This window comes from Charadrius vociferus, unplaced genomic scaffold (genome assembly GCF_000708025.1).
Source record: "Charadrius vociferus isolate BGI_N301 unplaced genomic scaffold, ASM70802v2 scaffold51, whole genome shotgun sequence".
NCBI lineage: Eukaryota > Metazoa > Chordata > Aves > Charadriiformes > Charadriidae > Charadrius > Charadrius vociferus.
In genome coordinates, this window is record NW_009646939.1 from 4,099,679 (window position 1) to 4,111,970 (window position 12,292).

At 37.0% G+C, this 12,292-nt stretch overlaps 1 protein-coding gene across 2 annotated transcripts in view; it reads right to left on the reverse strand.

The window, feature by feature from the left end:
* The window catches only part of CLASP2 (cytoplasmic linker associated protein 2), a 150,318-nt gene that overhangs the window by 51,055 nt on the left and 86,971 nt on the right, over window positions 1-12,292 (reverse strand). For both annotated transcript variants that reach the window (XM_009894997.1, XM_009894995.1), the window contains 6 exons: window positions 9,869-9,939; window positions 7,766-7,825; window positions 6,465-6,542; window positions 5,736-5,903; window positions 3,329-3,384; window positions 1,907-2,077 (listed from right to left, as the gene is read on the reverse strand). In XM_009894997.1, the coding sequence (XP_009893299.1) occupies window positions 1,907-2,077; window positions 3,329-3,384; window positions 5,736-5,903; window positions 6,465-6,542; window positions 7,766-7,825; window positions 9,869-9,939 (604 nt within the window). The remainder of the gene's footprint in view (window positions 1-1,906; window positions 2,078-3,328; window positions 3,385-5,735; window positions 5,904-6,464; window positions 6,543-7,765; window positions 7,826-9,868; window positions 9,940-12,292) is intronic.

Genomic DNA, 12,292 nt, shown 5'->3' on the forward strand with positions numbered 1-12,292 from the left:
GTAAACAAACCTTGGTCTCCTTGACTGTCACTGCCCTTATACCACCTGTAATAGGATTTCACTTTACTAGATGCTGCTAGTATCACATTATTTTGCCATTTCAAACCACCATTGTATGCGTCTCCACAAGTGACTGCTTCTGCTAGCAAGGCAGGGCTTTCCAGCTACTCAAATTCTTCTAAATAATATGACCTGGACTTACTACCTATTTATTCCTCTCCCCAATCCCACTCACCAAATCTATAAACTACAAAGATAATAAGCTATTTCTATATTACTGTTATTTTCCTGCAGAAAACCACCACTATTTACTGCCCTGAAAACCTCTGTGCTCTTCTCAATCCTTGCTTACAAAATTCTGGGCACGAATAACATATTGCTTAAAATGTTCCGAAAGCAAATCAGTACTCCAATCAAGAGCTAATTTTTTGTGAAATTCTTAAGACCAAAGAAGTCCCTTCATTTCAGCAGCATAAAGAAGATAGAGAAATCTTTCTCTGTTAATCTTTCTTTTCTGTTTGACCTTTTTTTTTTTTCTTCCACCATGCTCTGTGTCACTTTTACTTCTCACAATAGCTAAACTGCAACTTTGTCTGGAATTTAGAATATGTCTTGTTGCACACAAGAACAGACCAGGCAATATTCTGATCTTGGAAAATAACCATCCCACCTCTTTCAGGCTTTTAGGCATTAAGTTAGGATGAACTGAGAATTCCTCAAGTGATAACCACAAGCATATCTCCACCAAGCAAGCTGAGCAGTCTAACTTTGGTGTCCGCTTGCTACCCAGCAGGTTCTCAGATTCCTCCACTGTAGGCACTAGAGGGAGCCCACACCCGAAATTACTACTTCAAGTAGCAAGTATTCCTTTTAGCCAGCATTGCTCACAGTCAAACTTTATCCTAAGATCAACGGTGCTCAAACCATTTCAAGTAGGCACTGATAACAAAAGAATCATTTAAAATAGTTTTTAACTTAAATTTAAAAAAAAACACAACCAAAACCTTTGAAAAACGTAGCCTAAGTGTACCCTAACGTTTCCCCAAACACAAGGTAAATCAGAAGAAATACACAGTTTCTCTGCCCCTCTTGTGACCATCTCTGGCAATACTGACGTTAGGACATGCCTCCTTGGTGATCCAGCTGGCGCATAAGCTGAGAAGAAAAAACTAAGTTATGTGAACACTGAGCCTCACTTCCCCATTGCTACCTCTGCAGTATGGAACACCTAAAAAGAACAAAACCAGGCCCATATTCCTTCACCCTCCCCACTTAGTGGAGGTTCTAGCATCTACCACCACCACCACGCTTTTCTGCATTTTTATCATTTGTAGCACTTTCTGTGTCTAACAGCAAGTCTTCCTATCAATGAAGACTGTCACCTAGATAAAAACACACGTAGTTCCATCAAGATGCTTTGGAAGACATCTACGAAACCAATGTTGTATATTGTTGTGTAAAACACTTCCGTATCACATGAAGAAGCCACCACTTACAGCCAGGATGTCTCTTTAGCATTGTTGTAAAATAGTCAGCTAAGGAGCTGAGAAAAATGGAAAATCAAAAATCGTAACGCTTATTTCCCTACTACTTCTGGAAACAAAAAAACCATGATCACCATCTGCTGTTAAGGGAAGGTACCGCTCCTTCCAATACTTAATATTAATTCCCAATTAAACCATTTAAAGAGCATAGTATAGATACATTCTTTGCATCACCATTCTTCTAGCGCAAGAAAAATAAAACACCTAGCAAAGCTGGTAACTTCAGAACACCTGCTCTTTTGCAATACTCCATACTACTAAAAATGACAACAATTTTTCAAGTGTGGAAATATTTTCCCGTAACCTTTTGATCAAAAAACCTCAAAAAATATTTGACAATATTGTCAAGATGTTTCCCTTACCTAGCGAAGCGTAAGATCCCGGAGGTAGACCAGCTGCTGACAAGCGCCCAGCTCCAGCTGTCTGTCCAGCAGCATGGCGGGCCTTTGCACCTGCGGCAGCATTAACATCAATGTCGCTGCGAGACCTTTGCAGAGTTCCTGGGCTTGGAACACTCTTGCTGCTGCCTGAAACTAGCAAAAAAGATAAAAAAAAATAAATAAAAAAAATTAAGAGGTTAGTTGGTAATGAATAAAATTAATTATATTTAAAAGTTCAACACTTTTCTACTACTGCAGCATACCTGCAAAAAGTACAGAAAACGATGTAAAATAGCCTGAGTCAAGTTAATATGAAACAAAGTATTATTGAGGTTAAAAAGCAAACTAGACCTGGTGTTGCCATGAAATTCACAGAATCATAGAATAGTTGTGTTGGAAGGGACCTTTAAAGGTCATCTCTCTGCAATGAGCAGTGACATCTTCAACTAGATAAAAACCATTTTATTTTACAGTAGTATTTATCTTCATTCAGCATCAAATTTTACCATTATTTAATACAAACTATGCGCTCCCGCCCAAGTACAAATTACATAATTCTGAACATTGATGTGATTTATTACATTATTGACTGCTTCACAAACGTAAGGAAATTCACAGCATCCTTTGTGATGCTAAGGGAAAATAATATTCCCACACCTTATCTAGGGTAAAGCCACAGGCAAGCTGAATGCATACCTTGAATTGCTTTAGGGTCTACTGTTCTGTAAAGCATTTTTACATCCACCTCCGATTATTTACTGAATATTAACTATTCACTTCAGTTAATTTTAACCACTGGTTTATGCTTTCAAAAATTAACTCCCCCTTAAGTTTCAGTATCCAGAAAACAAGTGCTGTCAATTACTGGCCATTGTAAAAATGAATTAAATTATTTATTCCACAAGAGTTACAAACACATTATGTGAAACGAGAACAAAGATATTAAATTCTGAAAACTCAAGACAAAATTAAAAACTCTCTGAATTACAAATCTGTGGTTTTGTTTTTTCTGAAGAGCAGCAGCTACATGGGAATAAAAGAAAGGTATGAGTCCCTCATTTCCAATTGCCATAAGCTTAATAATCATGAATAGACCAAAGAATGTTTTATTTCTTTGAGAGTGACTGTTCCATGACAAAACTCCACGACAGATGATCAATTAATAGTACCAATACATAGCAAATTATGTCTTATACTTGCAACAACTGAAAATACATAAAATGTGAAGCAAGTATGAGGCAATCTTAGCTCCCGGTGCAGTCTGTAGTGACACATACCATTATTCAACTTGGAAACAGGGTAAATGCTTAAGACAGTAAGATTTTAAACTGCATTTTAAAACTTTCAATTCAAAGAATCTAAAGAACAATTATTAGGCACTGCACTATATAGCAACCACCTTACCTCTGCCTGCAAGGCTTGCTGGACTGGCTGCAGACCATTTAGAAGATAGGGGCCGACTGGGGGGAAAAAAAGAAAAGTAGTCAATAAACCCAGCAAGTCTCATGCATCAGATCCAAAAGGCAACAGAGAAGGAAAAAAAAAAATATCTTCTGTTCTTTACTCCCCTTCAACTTTCTCAGCATATTTTAGATAAACACATTAAATACAGAATGATAAGAAAAACACAATCACCTCTTATCTTTTGTATTTTATAAAATTACATCTTCATCACAAAGCATTAATCCTTTGGTTACCAGTAGGCACACTTTGCTAACAAAGTTCAGACATTCCAGACTTGGTCACAGAAACATTTAAGGTTGTCAGTACAAGCTTTTAACCACAGGGCTGATCTTCTAAATCAGCCGCCAAACAAAGATAGCAGGAGTTACACAAAAAGCTTGATTTACTAAAGAAATTAAGTGGTGTCTGCAGTAACAAGGAGAACAGGTGTACAATTCAAAAGCCTCCTCCAGTCCTGTATCTCTCAAGAATTGAGTTACAAACTGAAAAGGAAAAAGCTGGAACTTCCAAGCAGCTAGACTGAATTTCCCCTGTTTCAATGTTAGAGGCTCCCACAATTCATAAAAGGAAAAAAATCCCATGTCTTTTCCTCTGTTTTCTCTCCATTTCCTTTTACTCTTACTACAAATATGAGTAGTTACTGAAGCAAAATCTTCCTGTCTACTCACGTTTAACTGTAAGCCCTTCCTTCTGACTGGTTCAGAAGGGTAAAGTGCAGTCATAGGGACCACAGAAAAGCAAAAGACTAGTAAAAGAAAGCATGGTACTTTATTCATTGATTCCTATCTACCCATCTACATAATTATCTGACTGGGAAAGTTTGTATTTGCTGAAATAGCTGATTATTATAGTCAAATTACAGCCCAAGTCTACAGTCTCAGCTTTAATAAAAATAATCCCTCCCAATTTTAAACCAGAAAGCAGCAAGAAAAGAGATGCATAATATGGTGCATTTATCTGAGTTATTAGCTCTGGTGCTCAACGACAATATAGAGGTCAGCACTGTTACCTAATTCCTCACAGAAGATGGTGCATTTACAGCTTATTATAAACAATACCTGCTTTTCTGACATTACTAACTAGTGTTTGGAGGCATTTTGCTGCAATCAGTCAAGGAGGCGCAGGCAGAGCTTGAAAAACAAGCAGGGAAAGCAACATGTATCTAAACGCAATATTAGAGGAAAATCAATTAAAAATTAATTTCCAATATCACTACATCTTCTGTTCATCTCTTATTTTACTCCTCCCTTTCTGTACTGTAGTACTTACAATATGTTGCAATACAGAAAAGTATTTTAATATTCTAATTTCTCTGTCATTTAGTTTTTAACATTTTATTTCTAGTAACTCATTAACAACACTGATTTTCTGACAGGGAACAGAGATTATTTTAAACAAGAGTAATTAATATTTGAATAAACATTTTCTTGTGGAAAATGAAGCGTTAGCAACAGCCTACGTTACAGACAATTATTTTAAAAATGTTTTTATAATTACAAATATCATAAGAAAATAAGATTTGACATAGAACACAGAAAGCCTCTGGTATTAAGGGAACAGTCAAAAAAAAAAAAAAAAAAGAGTAAAAAAATAACTGCCAATATGCTGTATGCAGTCTTTGCTTTTAAGTCTGAGGTGAGCAGATAAGATCTCTGGCTTTGGAAATGAAGCATCTGAATTGAAATCTTAACAGGTTTAAATACTTTGAGGAAGCTTTCTAGAATTTAAAGGAAAAAATCATACATACTACTGCTACTACTTTACATTTCTACTAAAAACCCAATAGATTTCTTTTGCTATTGGTACCTAAGCAAACTTTCATCTATCCAGCTCAAGATTGTCTAATACATTTTGATACACCACCCTCTAGTAATCAGCATAGCTACAAAATACTGCTATACATATTCAATACTGCAAAGACAGGGAAAAAAATCTCCGATCCGAATGAATCTCACTGTCAATGTCTCTTTCTCATACTTCCCAGTGAAAAGGGATAAAAAAGGAGTAACACCATTATTTCTTTCTATACTTATTCACTGCACCCAAATGTTGGACTTCAAGATGTGAATGTTGAAGATTGGTGTAACAGAGGCTGCGTAAGGAATGAAATTATGAGTAAGAACAACCTGCTAAAATCTAGTTAATGACCGCCCTTATTTTTCACCTTGCTTGGGGGTAATACTGTCATATAGCAAAACACAATGACAGACTTTTTATTAAAAAAACCTAAAAGTGACAAAATACAATTGCAGCATTTTTGTATACCACAGAAGTCTGCCTTATTTGCTTTTGAGAAACAGGGGGTTTTTTTTGTCTATAGGCTCAGAAACAGTTAAGTGATCCTTACTTGAGGCTCTCCTGTGAGCTGGAGGATGACCTGTCTGACTGAGGGAGAGATGCTATACTGCCAGAATTCTTCAAGTAGGTCTGGAGGCTTCTTTGATAGGGTGGCTCAAGAGAATTGTACAGAGTCTCAGCTTCACTAGGAAAGTGATTTCTAAGACCCAGATAAGCCCTGCAAAATAAGAGAATAACCACATGTAATTGCTCTATAGTTTCTTCAAATTGTGGAGTCAGGAAGTAAAGATTACAGAACAAACCAGGGATGGGAGAGAAAGGAACTCAAGACTGAAAATATGTAATACATACAATACTGCTCATCAAATCATAAAAGAAACCAGCTATATTGACTTAGCCTTTTAAAAAACTTAGCCTAGCCTCTGAAATTCTCACATTCACTTACTGATTCTGTGGGGAAACAAGAGAAATTCTTTTCTGTACTCACTAGTCAAAGTGCTGGGGGGAAAAGAATTATGCAGCAATATCAATCTTTACAACTCCTGTTTCAGTAGAATCCTCAAATGCTGCACGACCGTATTAATTGCCTCAACTTTCAGAACATCTTTTACAAAAAACTAGATACCCATTTGGGATTTCGAGAACAGAAATACCAATTTTCAACCTAACTTGTGTCCTCTCTTCTTCAGCCATAGTTAGCCACTGACCACTGATTAGAGCCTCCTATTGCTCATGTAAAACATACGATTTTTCAGAGCAAAATGTAGTCAAAACTCACTTTCTTGCCTCCACTCTTGCTTCTGCATCAGCATCATGAATGCCCTTCTTGATTGTTTCAACCAAGACAGCTGCATGCCTAGAAGACAGAAATTCTTCATGGTATTTTGCTACTCCAAATCTTACTTTAAGCAGTAAAGTTTTACACTTCAATTAAGATTTCTGTAAGTAAAAAACCACCGAGATAGTAGTTCTTTCTAAGATATGAAGTAAACAAATACTTAACACACTGAGGACGCAATTGCACCATCTGTAAAGGTTTAGGTAAGCTTCCTCCTTCAATCTAAAAGAATTTTCAGACCTACATCCACCTATTGCACTTAAAAACTTATTTTAAAATACCTTAAGACACCTAATTTCCTGAAATGGAATAATTATTTCTCCTACTATATTAATAGTAAGAAAAATGAAAAAGTTAAGATTAGTAAGTTTGCTTTCCTAGAAATTCACCTCTGAAAGCTTTTGGCATATGAGTTCTAAACATCAGCTCATGCTCAAAGAACAGCAAAGTGCCCATCAGAACAACAAAAACTGTGATGATTTTAATTCAAGACATGTTTTGGTTTTTTAGTGTTTTGTTGTGGTTTTGTTGGTGTTTTTTTTTTTTGGGGGGGGTGGGGTGGGTGAGGAATTGTTCTGTTTGTGTTTTGTTTTGTTTTTAAATCTGCACAAACACACTCTGACATAAATCAAGTTATCTCCCAACTGCTCCCTTTCTCTGGAGCACCCTGAGGGGTTGACAGGTGACTACAAAGCTGGACGAGCTCCTCAGAGCCTTCTCTGGAGGCCCTGTAGTCCCTTTGCTCTTACTCTGTGCTTATAGCATAGATTCTGCAGAGCTGACGCATGTACTATTTTCCTATCTACCTGGAGAAGCTACAGTGTGCTCTTAATCATTATCAGAACAAGCCCTCAAGCCTAATCCCGTTTTTCCTCTTTTATGGTGAGCACACAAATTTCCTCCTTTCAGGAGGAAAGACAGATGCTCACCTGTGCTGCACAGGATACACAATGCAAGTGAAATTCTGAGAAAGCATGGCTCGTATTGCCCACATGCGATATAGGAGAAGAGGCAGCGGGTAAGGAGAGGAGGCAACAGGGAGTCAAGGCTGGAACATACAGCTCTCTTCCTCCTTGGCATTTGAATGAGCCACATGTCGTGCTGTACTACAATGGTTGTGTATGCTAGAAAGGCTGGCCAACGCTCAGTAATACAATCCAATTAAAGGATTCAATGAGAAGATTTCTGTCTTAGAATTCATTAGCAGTTTATTCCTGGGAAAAAAGTATACTGGCCCATACCTTTCCAATGAATGCGTTTGCCACTCTTGTAACAACAGGTCTAAAAATTCAAAGGAGCGCCTAAAAAGACAGAACAAAAAGGAATCATTAATACTCATTTCTCTAATGTACTTGTGGAATAAACAGTTACTTTATTCTTTCCCCCTGAGGGAAACATATACATAAAATGAAAGTACATTTATCTGTCAAGTAAGGACATTGGTCAGCTTATTACAGCGTTAAAATATTCTGCATAGAAAGCAAACACACTGGCTAACTAATCCTAAACTTCAAAAAAGTAGATGTGGTTCAATTGACTGTCTGTCATGTTAGTACACATACACTATGTTAATTGCATTAGCCCCAAAATAATAGACAAAAAAAAATAAAAATCAAAGTTTGAAAATTGTACAAACTATAAAATCTAATATCAAAAAAAACACCCCCACACTTTAAAAATTCAGCTATTAAGTCACAACATAATGTTTCTATGGCAGTGTACTTGTGTCCCAAATACTATTCCCATCCTTTCTTCTGTCATTATAAGTATATAGCATAAAGTAAAACACAAGACCATTATTACAGGGCTCGGCATATATAAAGCACTCCTAAGGATTTGCTGGCACTGTACAAACTAAGTTATGTAACCTAACTCATCATTAATTTAGAATTCTGGACAATTTAACAGACAGCCATTTGCAAAAGGCATACTTTAAAACATGTCTGAAACTAGATCCTGGTGAACACATCAAAGCAATATGGATTAGGAAGGTGCAGATAACAAGTCCTCAAAAAGGTACTGGATGGGCTGCTGTCTGGAACTTTTACTTTTTCTGGTTATATTGCATCTTTGACCTGTTCTGGAGGGGAAGATTTCATTTTTATTCTACCCAAATCCTTTGGACACCTACAAGACATGACAAGAAACCCTGAAAGGCTTTTCACTATTATAACTGATCTATTTTTTCTTTGTCTTTCCAAAGGAATGAAGTCAGTATGAAAACAATACAATTTTGGCCACATTCATTTATGCTCACCAGATTGTGAACTGCAGTACCAAAGCCACCTACAGTCCAATGTTCCTCAGCAAAGCCGAGGCACTGAAGCCCTGTGTACTGTTTTGCTGTCAAACCAGAAGTTATGACAGGTCAGTATAATCTGTGTTGAGATAATACTTGCTTTGGATGCAAAACTAGCTTAGATTCAGAGCAAATAGTTTAGATGCTCAAGCTATTTCTTGCATACACATAGCTATATGGCTTTCAGGGCTAGCGTGGGTCCAGAAACAGTGTGAACTGCTTTCATGAGACTGTGCAGAAAAAGACACTGTCAGAAACCAGTTAATTTTGTCAAGAGCCAATCCAATTGTTCAAGTATCGTGTTCTTGGAAAAAGCAATGTGCTGAAGATGTACCTCAATTATTAAATATGACAACACATTGATCCACCAGGTTCCATCTAAGGTAGCAACCACTGTCTCGATCCCACAGTCCCCAGTGTGGTCATTTTATTACTTCGGGCACAGTATCAGACAGTCTAGCTCCATGCATTCAAATGGCATTGCACAAAAGCTACAAAGTTCTCCTGGCATCGGGAGAGCGAGGCGCAGGCACACACCGCACGCAGTACGCTGTAGCGCTTCAATAAGAACTAACCTCACGACGCTTGTCAAGTCTGGCCCTAACAGTAACCAACAGGCTCCGTCTGTTTCTTCGCAGACATGCGTATCTGTTTCACACTCTCCCAATGCCTCTCAATACCTGCGCTCTTCAGCCTCATTAGACTGAGCAACACAGATTCAACTACAGCTTGCTTTTTTTTTTTTTTCCCTTCTGGTTTTAAAGCTGAAGGTACTTTTTCAACAAGTGTTAGGAACATTTTAAATTAGAATAAATTCTGCAGAAGGATGCCGACGTTATGTCCCCCAATACAGCAGAAAATACCATTCCTGAACGTCATCCAATGTAACTTTGCTGAAATTCGCTTTTGTAATTTACTGGATAATGCAGTTTTGTGTATTCAGAGTTAAGGGCCATAAATCTTCAATTCTGTTTATTTTCAACATACAATGATCGTATTTTAAAAAGCAACAGCTTTAATAATTTTCTATTTATAATGTACTCACCTTCTAACTGCAACTGATTTGGAGGTACAGTTGCTTGTTATTAAAGGTATGAGTCGTGGTACATGGGTATGCTGAAGAGGGAAAAAAAAAAAAAAAGACAAAGCAGTTAATGATAAAAGCATTCCTGAATTTGTACTGTACTAATTAAGGCAAACAGAATTAGCAACATAATGAAAGTTGCAATCATCTAAAATGCTTACTGAAACTAAATGCAGAATACTATTAAATAAGAGACTGCTGCTAGCAAGCCAATTGACTAAATCTATTTTTTTTCCAAAACGTCAAGCAAAAAGCACTTCCAGTGCCATCAACAATCACATCATGATATGCCATATTTAGCTCTCAGAAGTCATATATGAAGGCTTCAATGTAAGTGTCTCCTCAAAGGAGTTGTAACCTGATGTTATTTTAGTTTTGCCACAGAAATAAAAAAGCAATAGACATAGCAGTCAGTTATGGAGCAAAAACCAAACTAATCAATCAGAAACTACGGGCATTCTTTAGGGATCAATCAATACGATTAGTGCTACAAAGAACAAACTTCTCTTAATCCAAATACGTCAATAAAATAATAAAAGCATGACATGTAATATAAGCAAGCTTATGTGGATAATCTATATGAAAACACCTAACAACCTCATGGGAAAAGAAAACCCTTGAACTACCATTTAAAGTAAGATAAACTACATTAAATCCAAATGCAATACTTTAATTCAGAATTAAAGCAGTCTTACTTCAGCTTATCTTAACTAATTGTAGACACAAAGTATTAACATTTTAATTCCAAGTAGAAGTAACATGGTTCAACAAATCCGTTTTCAGTTCACTTCCTTATTCTTTTCTTGATTAAATGCCTATCTTCTAAAACAGTCCCCAATACAGTATGAAACTGTAGCCTATAAAAAAAAATGCTTAAAGAGTACAGTACTGAACAATTCTTAGTATCTCACTTATCATACTTCCTCCTTAGGTTATTGTTGCAGGATATAAACACACAAATCACCAAAAAAGCAGAGATCATTATCAGCTCTCAGAGCACTGCCAACTTCAGAATTAGGAGGGAATTAAATAAAAAATCTGGAAGAACCTTAACAGTTGTACTTGCTCATACTGATATACTTTTAAACAGGTTTTTAGGGGTTTGTTTGCATTTTGCATAGTTTTCAAATTGAGAAGTGGCACATGTCTCCCAGAAAGGGAACAATAAGCAGTATCAGGGGAAAGAATAAAACGTTTTTACAGATGGAGAAACATGTATGTTCCAAGTCTTGAGCTATTGACACTGTAATTTCTAGAAAGTGTTTTGCAAAGGAATCAAAGCCTCAGGCTTGCTTCCATTCAGCTTTAAGACTACACATTTCATCTGTTACCCCTTTGAAGCTGTAATGATACATGCTTCTTCCCAACCCAACTTGCAGCTCAGTTGCCCAGCCTGAATCTCACCTCCCTCTGCTTTGAAAAGATTTTTTGCCACCATGCCATCTCATCATGACACCCCCACTCCCCTTGATTTTTTTTTTTAAATTGGTTTCCTGATTTACTAAGATTCAAGAAAGATAAATCAGACTACAGTACAAGAACTATCTGGAGAAGAAATATGAAATCTAATAAAAGCACAAAGATGAGATGGAGCTCTTCAAGATCACTGGTGTAACAGTCTCCCTCTCTTTTCATAGACTCAGTCTCACAGCAATTGGATACTAAGGACCAGGATCTGACCTGGCTGTCAGTGGATTCTGGTAAGAGTTTTTGAGCAAAACTCTGATTCCAAAAGCTGTAATGGCTTGGGCTCTAAATACTCAACTGATCACACACTCCCTGACAAACTCTCATTTAGTCCAAAGGACAGAAGGCCAATACACTTCGTTTCATACTTCTTTCTTTCTTTTTCCACCGAAACATGAATTTTCTGTCAGAACACCATGCATATAGCATTTATTGGTAGGGTACTTCAACACTATGGATAGGATTTTCTTGCTTCTATGTCTCCAGTATAGTACATTAAATTACAGCTAAGAATAATAGAAGTTTAAGCAAAATCACGGCAGCTATAGCCAATGTGTAGGGTTGTCTCCAACTGAACTGAACCAAGAAAGCCAATTTAATATAACTGGCGAAATTTCATACTGCTTTTCTGGTTCTTGATTTGGCTCCTGTAAACAGCAAGACAGGGTTAGTTTCTTACATGCCTGAGCTCAACTAATACTACTGCAAATGGTATTCTTCTCTTACAACTTTAATCATCCTGTGTAAGATGTATTCCTTCCTCCATTCTCAATTCTGTGCCATTAGCCATCTCACAGTACACTGTTAAGAGTCTGGGGAAAAAAAGCCAGTGGATCTTAGCCCAAGTGCCGATGCAAAAGTAATGCAGAAGCCTCGAAGCACATTCTCAGAGGCATGGGTAAACAGAACAAGTGCAGA